Raw genomic sequence first — 12047 nt, forward strand, 5'->3', positions numbered from 1 at the left:
TGAATGCTTTTGGAACTGGTGCAGGACCAGGGCGGGGGTGAGCCTGCCTTAGCCCCACTGAGCCACCTGAGGTAAGCAGGAGCCACCTGAGGTAAGCAGTGCCCAGCTGGTGCCCACATCCCAAAACCCTACCCCAGTCATGAACCTTCTCCTGCGCCCCAAACCCCTGCCCTAGCACCCCTGCATCCAAACACCCTCCCAGAACCTGCACCTAGAACCCCCTCTGGCACTCCAACTGCCTGCCCCAGGCTTAGCTCAGAACTCCTCTCACACTCCAGATCCCTTAATCCAAGACCAGAGCACCCCAGCCCTCTGTCCCAGACTGGTGAAAGAGATCGAGGGTGAGGGAGGGAGGCTAGAGCGAGCAGGGCCAGGGCCTCAGAGAAGGGGCACAAAAGAGGTGGGATATGGGTATCTGGGCTTGAGGTAGATCTTGGATTGCAATTAAATTAAAAAAGTTAGCTCCTGCTTGAGAAGGCTGGAAACCACTACCATAGAACCAGAGCCCCAGATGGTGCATGCATGGGGTGGGGTCCAGCTGCCCTCGCTGCCAGTATCTCCAGGGTTGCCATGTGGCCAGTTGTGAACCACAGTCCAGTATTTGAGCTTTCTGTTCGGGAAACAAATTGAGAAAATATAAATGTCCGGTATTTTCTAAATAAGATGTAATGCAGATTGTGATGTCATGTCAAGTGTGTTTTGTATTTTTGTTGAAACCATCTCTAAAGCGGGTGGCTCCTCACTGACCAACCCCCAATACTGGTGACTGTGCACAGTCACTGCAGCTTAGGGTGAACTTTGCTATCGCCTCCTCCCGTGCCCTGGAGCCGGGTTCCTGTCCCTGTCATTCATACACAACACAGCCTGGCAGGCTCACACCTTCCCTCCCCCTCACACCCACCAGCCCTTTCTGCTGATCGGCCGCCATTTTGAAACGTTTCCTTCCTCAACTGCTCCGCGCTGCTTCGGCGCGGGAGGCTTCGCCCAGAAATCCCGCGTTCTGTGGAGTTTTCCTCCTTTCCCCACGGCACGAACATTCACTCTTAATCTTTGTCCCGATTTTCAGGCCACATTTCTTTCAAAATTTCCCCGCCTCAGACAATCCCTTCCGGGGTCACGGCTTAGCGGCCCCAACGGCCCCTTTGTGGGATCGCCGAATTATTCGTTTAGATTCGGACACATCGCAGATGTTTCGCAACCGCTTCCGTAAACCTCGTAAAAAGATGAAAAATAATGCAGCAATCGTGTTAGGGACGGAGAGAGCACGAGAGGCGCGCGCGGAGACCCGCTTCGCTTCCGGGTCAGAAGCGGCCATTTTGTAGCGTTAAGTAGGAGGGCGCGGGCTCCACCTTGTTCATTTGCTAGTAGCAGCGGGAAGAGGCGGGTGGTGGCTGTGCTGTATTTGCCCTCCCACATTCTCGGCCTCGCCTTTACTGGGCTGTTTTCTGTCGTTTTCCAGATTTCTGTCCTGAGTTCGGGCCCGCTTCCTGGCTTGAGGACCCTCAAGGCCAGACCCGCTACCGACTCTCCTGATCGCTTCGCCCGGTTTCTCTTTTCAGTACCGCCGCCCCTCGGGGGCCTCTGCCCGCCATGAGCTACGGGCGCCCCCCTCCCGATGTGGAGGGCATGACTTCCCTGAAGGTGGATAATCTGACCTACCGCACGTCTCCGGACACGCTGCGGCGGGTCTTTGAGAAGTACGGGCGGGTGGGGGACGTCTACATCCCCCGAGACCGCTACACCAAGGAGAGTCGCGGCTTTGCCTTCGTCCGTTTCCACGACAAGCGCGATGCCGAAGACGCCATGGATGCCATGGACGGTGCAGTGCTGGATGGGCGGGAGCTCCGAGTTCAGATGGCCCGTTATGGGAGGCCACCGGACTCGCATCATAGCCGCCGGGGTCCACCGCCGCGTCGATACGGAGGTAGCGGTTACGGACGCCGCAGCCGCAGGTGAGGATCAGGCGGAGGCGGGGAAGAAGATTGCTTCCCCGGGGCGATAAAGGGCTGGGGGGGGGGAGCCTGGGGAAAACCACTGTCCCCAATGTGACGCGATGGGGGAGGGGGTTTCCTAGCTGGGGAGGCAGGATCGGCGCGAAAACTCAGTTCTATAGAGCCACGTGGTGGCGGGAGGGTTCGGGGGTGGCTGGAATTATTCCTCGGAATAATGGCGTTTCGTAACCGCCACGAGGGGGGGGGGGGTGTTCCGCCCTGACTGGCCCAGCCGTATCGCTCTTTTTTTTACGTCTAACTGAGTGATTTTTAACGTTCTAGCCCCAGAAGACGTCGCCGTAGCCGATCCAGGAGCAGGAGCCGCTCTAGGTCTCGCAGTCGATCCCGCTACAGTCGGTCCAAGTCCAGATCCCGCACACGCTCCCGATCTCGCTCCACCTCCAAGTCTAGGTCTGCCAGGAGATCCAAGTCCAAGTCGTCATCCGTCTCCAGGTCCCGATCCAGATCGAGGTCCCGATCCAGATCTAGAACCCCCCCACCAGCCTCAAAGAGGGAATCTAAATCTAGATCCAGGTCTAAGAGCCCCCCAAAATCTCCTGAAGAGGAAGGAGCTGTATCCTCTTAGGAAAAAGGTAATGTAGTTGGCGCTCTCTGCATGTTGCATGATACTTCATAATAGCACTTACTGGGGTGTATTGGGATAGTTCTTACCATCTTAAGAAACACTGAATCCTAGTGGGACACACTGTTAGCGTTTTGAGTAGACTTTTCAGTTACTTGGTTAGGAAACTAAATTTCTGCAGGGGACATTTTCATGTTTTTTGTTTAGGGATTAATGGTTTGGTTTTAATAAAATATTGTATGAGACGCAACCTATTAATGAAAATGACTATTTCTTGCTGTTTTTATCCAACATCTGCATTTTCCCCTTTAAAGCTGCGGTCTCCTGTTTGCTAAAAGAATATTGGCCAGTATTGCAGATTTTAACTGATTTGGCTGATCCTCCAGGGACCAGTTTCTGTGGGCGTGTTTTGGAGCAGGTTTGTCTTTAAAAGTTAAAGATACACTATCCTTTTATAATGGAAAATCTGTTCAGTGGTCATTGTACTGACTGAAGGTAAAGTAATTCTAGAAGTGGCAAATGCAATGCAATAAAAATGGAAACTGGTTTTTCCTCGAACTTTAGAGGCATCTAAAAATATCCTGGGTGGGGAAAGGATAGTGTGTCTTTAACCCCTCAAACTATTTGGTCCTGTTTTTAAAATGGAAATAGGTATGAGAACTGTGAGGTTAAATAATTAGATTAAATTTCATGGTAGTGTCTCTTATTGAATGCCAGTAGGAAAATTGAGATTTTTACAAAATAGTATACAAATGTTAGTATTCATTATAACTTATATGGGCTAAAGTCGAGTAAGTGTATGACTTTCACAGCCTGTTGCTTGCTCTTCACTAACTCAGTTTAAACTAAGTGACTGTTAAAACACTTCGTCATGATCATCTTTGAATTTTAAATTTGGCCTTTGAAGAGAGGCAATATGGTGATAAGGGGGGGGGGGAGAGGGGAGCACTGCACATAATCCTTAATAAAACTTAATTTAATTAGACAAAGCCAGTTGAAACGCAACCAGAAGCATACTTGAAGTCATCCAGGTAATTGGGAAGGTGCATGGTGGAATCCTGACTGAACTGTTTTCTTTTCAAACCTAGATGCATCAGATAAATGAGAAATCAACATAAAGGACACATCTGGGGTGGAAGATCCTTTGAATCTTCAGTCCATTGGAGAGACCCCAGGCACAAGCAACCAGCTGTTGAAAAGGTTATTTTGTAACATTTTTGTCTTAACTTTTTACTTGTTTTAAGTTGAGCCTCAAATGGCAGACTTTACATTTTATGTGCCATTTTGTTGCTGTTATTCAAATTTCTTGTAATTTAGTGAAGTGAACGACTACCGATTTCATTATTGGCTTGGATATTTGAGGTAAATTTTCATTTTGTTTATATAGTGCTGACTTGTTTGACTTTTTAAAAAAACTAATGGCAACTTAATTGATTGCCTCAAGTTTCATGTTGAGGAAACATGCAGCCATTACATGCTGAGTAGCTGACTGTCAAGGAAATGTTTTCCAATTTGCCTTCATTCCTTCAATAAAATTCTGCAAAACTTCTTCAAATGTAAACTTATTGTAAATGCTATTTACTTGGAATTAAAATAGTATTGTCTGTTCCAAATTTGTATAAAACTTTTTTCAGGTGACAATTGATTTTTGAAAAGACTGTTTTATCAGACTCAATTCTAATCTCTTCTCTTATGTATTTTTGTGCACTAGGCGCAGTTGTGTAGCAGTTGAGTAATGCTGGTTAGCTGTTAAGGTGGCGTGTTGCAGTGCAGAGTGCTTGGCTGTTTCCTGTTTTCTCCTGATTGCTCCTGTGTAACGATGCCTTGTCGTGCAGAAACAAATGGCTGTCCAGTTAATTAATATGCCTGACAACTGCACTTCCAGTCACCCGGGCCTTGCATAAAAATAATGGAGCATACAGTGAGCACATCTAGCTGATGATATACACACCTTATTTTTTCCAGAATGGTAAATCTTACCATCTACATTTATGAACTTGCATATAAAATAAGAGCCAATGTTTCATTCCTTTGTAAGTACTGATTGGTGTTTTTTTTTTTTTTTTGCTTATGACATGTACTATAACCACTGTCCCTGTAGTTACTATTAAACATTTTTCTTGGTGTTGACTTTTCTCAATTTAGTGTCTGAGTCTGCATTTATTTTTAGCTTACTAAAATCTCTGCAATTACACTGTGTGAATGTTTAACTTTGACTTCTTTAAACCAGGTAGACTACAATTTTAACAAGGAATAATTTCAAATACAAAGCTTAGTGCATCATTTTAGCAATTTTAAGGCTTTTTTGTAATACAAACTTGAAATATTGAAACAAGGGGCCAAATGGCTGCTTAGACTTGTTTGTTAAAAGAATAAATAACCAGCACTGATTTGCCTTTGTGCCAGCTTAAGTGACTGTTGCTAATCTTGAAGTATTGAATGAAGTTCACTGAAGTTCTAAATACTATACAGTATAGAAAACCACTTTAACAGCATTTTGTTAATGTGCTTAAAGTTTTTTTTAACTCATCCTAGTTAAATCTGAAGATTACGTTATCTGAGGACTTCCTCTATACTTTGAAGACTGCATTCCATTTAAAGTGCTTAAATTGAACAAGATATACCTGTTCCAAAACTATTAATACTAAGATGTCTACAGTAAATTGTGGGCTGCTGAACTAAAATTTTGATCACAATTCTTGCTGTGCATATAATAAAGGATTATCTGCATGACACGAACATGGTTCAAGAGCAATTAAGGTCTAGTGAATTAACTTTAATTGGAAAATAGGTATAGTAGCTGTCAGGTTTTTACATTAAAGAAACCACAATTTAGCTATTATAACTTCAGCTAGAATATGTATATAATCTTTTGCCAGAACTTCATAACACCTTTGTCCTGTACCTGCAATGCAATTCAAATAGAAGCAAAATTCATTTTTATTCCATTAACATAACTTAAGTAATTAGCTGAACACTTTCAACAGATCTTACTCATACAGTGTGTAAAGAGAAATACCCCTCATGCTACAATCAGTGGAGCATGATAAATCCATTTTTAGAAGGATCAGTGAAGGAAAGTTTTTTGTAATCCATGCTTCAAGCCAACATACTTAATTGAAAAACTTAGATATAGGTTGCTTCTTATAGGGAGACTATCATCATTTCTATAGTGTGCCTTCCTGGGAGAGGAGAGTTAGCCAAATGTTCCTTGTCAGCATTAAAAGACCCCAAGGGAATGTGGACATTCTTCAACTTCCATTTGTATAGTAAAGCTTCAATAGACCAGTCAGAACTGAAGGAAAAAAGTAATCTTAGTTCAGTACTTGTTCTGTTTTAAAACAAGGCAAAACTACATGTTACCCACTTTAACCTCTTAATCTGTTGGAATAATTTAGGGGAGTAGTGGATAATGTGGCTCATTTACATCCAATGGTAGGCTATGTACAGGGTGAGGAGATTCTGTTCATTCATGGAGGGTTTTTTCCTGATACTAAAAATGAGGCAGGGCATGTGAAATAAGGTATGTATACCACAACTTCTAGGTATACAAGTGCAGCTAGCAAAACTAACCTATCTGGGGAAATGTCTTCAGATCCATTCACTAGTGTAGGTTGCCCCTCGTTCCAAGCCCTTATTTGTTAAAATTCCTTGTAGCTGCAGAGTTGTTCCTATCACATCCAGTTCTTTCCAATGATGCCAACCTTGTCATCTATGAACTGATCCATAACTACTCTCACTTAACTTAATCCTTAACAGGAGGTCAAATGTAGCCTAAGGAACTGTGGTCAGTCTGTATAATTGCAAGCAACTCACTATGCCTCATTGAATATATGGAATTTATAACACGTCATAAGCTGAACACAATCCTAACAGGGGCCCTGATTCTGACATCTATTACAGGAGTTTTCTAAATGGGTTGTAATCCTTCAGGGGTCATGCAATTACTTGAGGGGGTACAAGCATCAGTCTGTCTACCCCGAAACATTGCTTCACATCCATCAATTTTTAAGCAATTTATAGATGCTTGCTGTGTGGAGGGGCCCCCAGTACAGAAGTTTAAGAATCACTGACCTGTAAATTAAGCAGAGTCTAATAGCCCAAACAATATTGTTGACTCTGAAGCCATAAGACAAAAAACAAAAGCCAGTTTCTCTTGAGATTACCTTCGGACCTGATAAGTAGTCCAGAACTGAGCAGCTGGGTTCCTTTTCATCAAGAAATACACAGTAGTTAAAATATCTTCAAAATCTGCATATAGATTTTAAATGATCAATCGCATGGTTCTATGCATGCTAAAATATACCATGACAAACAAATAATGGACTAATGACCGTAAATGTGTATACAGTTAACTAATGAGCCTGGGCTCATTTAACCTTCATGATTACATGCAAGGCCACCCCCATGCTGGAGAGGGGAGCTGCCTCCCCCTGCATGTAAACATGTAACCACTTAAATTTTTAGCAGTTACACATTTATCTGAAACATTTTAACATCCCTATTTGTAACAACTTAAATCTAAAATTGTCTATGGATACCTATGTTTGGCGCACAGTTCTACAGTAAGCCTTAAAACAACTGTTGAATGTAAGTTTAAAGCTCAACCATGGTATCAGTTTTCAGTTAGCTATTCGGTATTATTTTCTAAAGTTTGCTTTTCTTTTTACCATAACTATTATAATGTTCATCTGTCTTCATGGAATATATATATTTAAAGTCAAACCCAGAAGTGACTTTATTCAAGCATGCATTAATTTTGAGTTCATTATCAATGTTTTCTTAATGCCAGCCACAACTTGTTTCCCTTTGGAATTTGTCAAATATCATACTACCTTTTCACTTTCTCTAGCTTATTACATACATTTAAGACATTTGATGTGTTTATGAATAGTCACTAACCTTCAGGCTCAAAAAATACATCAGAGGCCAGAATAATGTCTATTTCAGGCAGAGAGAGCAGATTGGGAGATATTTGTCCCCATGTGAGTGCTATAATGTGTATCCCTAGAAGGTTATTTATTTGACAGCTTCGCTCACAGTTCTCCAAGCACTGAGGCAACTCTTCGGTATCTGTCAGTATCACTTCAGCACCGCATTTAGCAGCTACTATACCAGGTAGGCTCACACCTGCTCCAATCTAAACAAAGTAAAAACAAAAATCCATGAACTATGTTTAATGCAAAGGATAACTGAAGCATGGAGGAATATATTCTATATCTTGTCTCAAGTTGTTTAATGATGCTATTATTTAGTGAATATATAGTAACTTTACAACTACATGTTCAGCTCTGAACTGACCTTGCTCAGGAGAATAATACATTTGGGCTGTATCTAGACTGGCAAGTTTTTCCGCAAAATCATCTGCTTTTGCGGAAAAACTTGCCAGCTGTCTACACTGGCTGCTTGAATTTCTGCAAAAGCACTGACGATCTCATGTAAGATTGTCAGTGCTTTTGCGGAAATACTATGCTACTCCCGTTCGGGAAAAAGTGTTTTTCCGAAAAACTTTCGCGCAAGAGGGCCAGTGTAAACAGCAGAGAGTTGTTTTCCGAAAAAAAGCCCCGATCGCGAAAATGGCGATTGGGGCTTTTTTGTGGAAAAGCGCGTCTAAGATTGGCCATGGACACTTTTCCGCAAAAAGTGCTTTTGCAGAAAAGCATCCTACCAATCTAGACGCGCTTTTCTGAAAATGCTTTTAACGGAAAACTTTTCTGTTAAAAGCATTTCCGGAAAATCATGCCAGTGTAGATGTAGCCTTGTATTTGATCTGTAGCAACAGTAGTACACAACAGATAACATTTAAGAATGTCAGGAATGCTATCTGTTTTTGTTCTTGTAAATATAATGAACTGGATGGAATCCTACATGCTGAAACATACTATTGATAAAGCTTAATCCTGCAGATAAGTAAACTTTAATTTAACAGGAAGTACCTTCAATGGCTCATAACTGCTGCTTCCATAAATAAGCCTGCATAAAATAGCTGCTTTAATTATGATGTTATTCCTTTGAGTATTTTGCAATTTTCCCAATGTTTGACCAAATGAATGTGCAAACTAAACTGTCTGTGAATCTCTAGCCACAAAAAACCAAACACACAAAAACCAGTAATTTGACACATTGGATTAGTGATTAAAACATCTTAAGACACATGGGCAGAACAGAAAATAAGAAAAGCCCAAGGCAGATCATTATCTAGGATCAGCTAGAATTATATTAATACTGAAAGGGAAACAGGAAAAAAACAACCTGTAACTCATCTAAATTAAAATGGAAATAAAAACTAAACAGATTTAAGATACAGTACCATGATCTTACTAATTTTAAAGGTAATTTTATATGATCAAAAATCTTTCACAATTACTTTTACCTCCAAAATTCTCTTGCTAGGTAGCATTCTTCTGTGAAACCACAGGTACTGAGCAAGAACCACAGCACAAGGCCAAACGTACATGCCATATTGGGAATCCAGGACCTGAAACAATAAGCTCCTAATGATCTTTGGCAGCACCACAGAGCATTTTGAAAGAGGAAGAAAAATATTAATGAATTTTTACTCTAGCCCTGGTTTGAACATTCATTTTGGACTTGATCCTGAACTATACCTACTTCAATTGACCTGTTATTTTTCTGCTCACATGTATGTAATTGCAAACAAATTGTACTTCCCTACTATTAAATAAGCTAGTTTGCATATGGCTAGAGCTTTCCCACTTGATTAACAAAGACTTGCCTTACACTCCTGGTTAAGTCTTTACTAGTCTAGAAAAGTTAAGTATTCAGTGACACATCTCTCATTTTGCTTTGGGATATTCTACAATTTAATGTTCTGGTTCTGGAATCTTCACTCAACTAAGTAGTCCTGCAGCAAGCGAGCACAGTTAGGCACATATTAGTAAGGAATGCAAGATCAAAGGGAATTTGTTACATTTTTATTCTGAAATTTAGCTTAGATTTACTTATTCTTGATTTCATCCCATTTTTCCTGGTTGAAGAGCTCTCCTACAGTCTTTACTGAAGCAAAACTCTTCTTATAAAGTCAGTTGTGCCCAGTTATGGTGATTCAGTGCATTTTATAAATATGGATCATTGAGTCTTCATGCTTTGAAGTAAATGAAGGCCCTCTGTATTTGAGTTGTGTAGACAGGGCTAAGGCACTTATTGTCAAAAAGGCAGTTCACTAGCTGAACTAAACAAGTGAGCACTAAATAGGTTCTTGATTTTTATTTTGATATGTTTTCAAATAGCATTTTTACCATTTTAAAAATATAATTCAATTGAAAATTAGAAACCTAGGGTGTGAACTATTTGTTCACATTTAATGAATATAAAAAATAAAATTAAAAAACAAAATGATTAATTGGTCATTACCTTCCATAGCTTTCTACAATTTTAAGCTACCAGAAAAGTAGAATAATGAATTCTTTGTTAGAGTTACATGAGCACTTAGGAGCCATATGATTTGTAAAATTTACTTTCAACTTTCCTTGAACCCATCCTCCCTTTATTTTTTTGCAGTAATGCCCAGAGGTTACAATCGGTATAGGTGATTTCTGCTATAAAGGAGCATATTGTGCATCTGAAGTTATTGGACTGGACAAGCACAAAAGATGAAATCCAGGGAAAGAATGCAAAATCTAGGCCTTTTCTTATTAGAAAAAGATCTTATCCATCCCAATATGGCTCTCATTTCCTGGTTTGGGGAGGAAGGAAGGAAATCAGGCTGCACAACGAACTGAAGGGGAATATGTGTAAATATATCAGCACCTCAGGAATCAGTACCACCAGTTCTTGAGTCGGCTCTTCTCTTTCTTGTTCATCCTGCTCTTTCGTAAATCTGTATTCCTTAACACTGAACCGCGGGCCTTCTTCGCACATTGCAACCACTTCTCTAGCCAGGAGACGGCTGCAGAGCACGCACCCTCCTCTTCCTTCCCCTGCTGCTTTCAACCGTGAGCTGACTGACACCAAAGCAGACCAATCACAGGCAGGAAGGTTTAAGGCCGCTTCTTGCCAAATTCCAATTACAGGCCGCTGGGTGAGAGGGTTATGAGTTCCGGGAAGCTAAAATGGCACAAAGGTTCGCCCCCCTTCCCGAGGTCTCTCAGAATCATGCCATAGAAGATTAGGATTGGAAGAGACCTCAGGAAAACAACTAGTCCAACCCCCTGCTAAAAGCAGGACCAACCCCAAGCATAGCTTCTTCCCAGGACACATACTGAGTCTCTTGCAGTATGATTTTGAAACTAGGGTGACGGTGACCAACAGAAAGTGTGACAAATTGGGATTTTTTTTCAGGAGGGGGAGAGACAGTTGCCTGTATGAGACACAGCTGCTAATATTGAAATGAGCCTGATAACATCCAGAGGTCTGATCATACTAAATCCAACAGGAAAAGAAAAGCAAATTTCTGAGCTGCTGCCCAGACACTCCTTCCCCCCGCTTTAGGAAAGCAGTAAAGATTTAATTTGCTGTGGGAATCTGAAGGCCAAATACTGAACTCCCTCCCAGTGATAGATTAGCAGGCATAGGGAATGCAAGATTTGACCTATATATTATTACATCATTGTGGTCGTTTTTTTCCTAAAGAGGTTGAATGAGTTTTCTATTAGTGTATGAGGATCTCTATTCTAGCTATATACTGCCCAGAAGAATTTACTACTCAGTTTGTGGGAAGTTACAGTAATTAAAGAGTTTGATCCTGTGACACTCAATTATGAGAGAGAGCATCTGGAAATGTCAGGGATGGTGTAGACAGAGCTTGATCCTGCCTTGAGGGTGGGGGGGCTGGACTCGATGACCTCTCGAGGTCCCTTCCAGTCCTATTATTCTATGATTCTATGATTCTCTTGTAACACGGGATCACAAAATGGGTAAGGCTAAAAACTGCTGATCCTAGTGGAATCATATGAAAAACAAAGTTTTTTTTTCTTGCCATCACTAAACTCATGCTAACTTAAATGAGAGTTTTGCCAGTGTTGTGTTTTAACACTGTGCAATTTTGCCCTAGCTCTGAATGTATTTCAGCTGGTATGACTTAACACCATCTCTTTACATTTACAGTAAAGGGAATTCCAGACAGAGTTCCATCCTGCAATCCATGATATTCAGAATCTACTCTGATTTCCATCATTCCATTTTATTCAAAGTTTCAAGTTCAAAAAACCCATCCCACATTTCAGACCTACACTGAACAGATCATGTTGCTACTGAACCAGTGAAAACACTCGACAAACGGCTAGAAGCTCAGCTGCTGCAAAAGGTAAAAGTTGATCTGACCGTGTAGTGATTCCAGGCTCCCTTTTAACCTTCCAGAGCCCCAACCCAAGAAAAGCTGAGCCTCCTGACTTCCCTAGGATGCAGGGTGCTGCTCAGTCTGCAAGGTCGCTGGGGTGAGTGGAAGAGGAAGGGAAAGAAACCAGGGGGAGGGAGAAGTGGCGTGCAGAGCAAAAGAAGGGAGGGTGGAAGAG

At 41.7% G+C, this 12047-nt stretch overlaps 3 protein-coding genes across 11 annotated transcripts in view; 1 reads left to right on the forward strand and 2 right to left on the reverse strand.

The window, feature by feature from the left end:
- MFSD11 (major facilitator superfamily domain containing 11) overlaps window positions 1–1089 on the reverse strand; it is a 56041-nt gene extending 54952 nt beyond the window's left edge. The window contains exon 1 of the mRNA XM_075903578.1: window positions 902–1089. Within this exon, the coding sequence (XP_075759693.1) occupies window positions 902–928 (27 nt within the window). The 5' untranslated portion in view covers window positions 929–1089. The remainder of the gene's footprint in view (window positions 1–901) is intronic.
- A 253-nt stretch (window positions 1090–1342) lies between these two features.
- Window positions 1343–4714, forward strand: SRSF2 (serine and arginine rich splicing factor 2). Of its 7 annotated transcripts, none has more exons than XR_012896798.1 (4): window positions 1343–1952; window positions 2274–2992; window positions 3663–3774; window positions 4286–4714. XR_012896798.1 is itself a non-coding variant. In XM_075903586.1 (3 exons), exons 1-2 carry the CDS (start codon window positions 1591–1593, stop codon window positions 2575–2577), a joined length of 666 nt encoding a protein of 221 aa, XP_075759701.1. In that variant the 5' UTR covers window positions 1343–1590; the 3' UTR covers window positions 2578–2584; window positions 2889–4714. The 7 variants fall into 7 exon arrangements, 3 of the variants coding, with proteins under 3 accessions (XP_075759701.1, XP_075759699.1, XP_075759700.1); XR_012896796.1 differs by having other exon boundaries at window positions 2274–2584; window positions 2889–2992; window positions 3663–4714; XR_012896797.1 differs by having other exon boundaries at window positions 1344–1952; window positions 2274–2584.
- Window positions 4715–5329: 615 nt separating this feature from the next.
- On the reverse strand, window positions 5330–11988 carry METTL23 (methyltransferase 23, arginine). Of its 3 annotated transcripts, none has more exons than XM_006136499.4 (5): window positions 11857–11988; window positions 8948–9052; window positions 7477–7714; window positions 6741–6825; window positions 5330–5869 (listed from the first exon to the last, which is right to left on the reverse strand). In XM_006136499.4, the coding sequence occupies exons 2-5, from the start codon at window positions 9029–9031 to the stop codon at window positions 5719–5721; spliced, it is 558 nt and encodes a 185-aa protein (XP_006136561.2). In that variant the 5' UTR covers window positions 9032–9052; window positions 11857–11988; the 3' UTR covers window positions 5330–5718. The 3 variants fall into 3 exon arrangements, with proteins under 3 accessions (XP_006136561.2, XP_014435724.2, XP_006136558.2); XM_014580238.3 differs by lacking the exon at window positions 11857–11988 and adding an exon at window positions 10345–11850 and having other exon boundaries at window positions 8948–9076; XM_006136496.4 differs by lacking the exon at window positions 11857–11988 and adding an exon at window positions 10345–11849.
- Window positions 11989–12047: the final 59 nt, after the last annotated feature.

Source organism: Pelodiscus sinensis, chromosome 20, assembly GCF_049634645.1.
Source record: "Pelodiscus sinensis isolate JC-2024 chromosome 20, ASM4963464v1, whole genome shotgun sequence".
NCBI lineage: Eukaryota > Metazoa > Chordata > Testudines > Trionychidae > Pelodiscus > Pelodiscus sinensis.

Excerpts from the sequence above, each read along its gene's own strand:
- SRSF2 (XM_075903584.1), top strand. The coding sequence starts at position 1,591 with ATGAGCTACGGGCGCCCCCCTCCCGATGTGGAGGGCATGACTTCCCTG. Across the intron at positions 1,953-2,273 it reads TACGGACGCCGCAGCCGCAG|CCCCAGAAGACGTCGCCGTA; the intron begins GTGAGGATCAGG and ends TTAACGTTCTAG.
- METTL23 (XM_014580238.3), bottom strand. The coding sequence starts at position 10,455 with ATGTGCGAAGAAGGCCCGCGGTTCAGTGTTAAGGAATACAGATTTACG. Across the intron at positions 6,826-7,476 it reads TGTATTTTTTGAGCCTGAAG|ATTTTGAAGATATTTTAACT; the intron begins GTTAGTGACTAT and ends ATCTATATGCAG. Across the intron at positions 5,870-6,740 it reads ACTACTTATCAGGTCCGAAG|TTCTGACTGGTCTATTGAAG; the intron begins GTAATCTCAAGA and ends TTTTTCCTTCAG.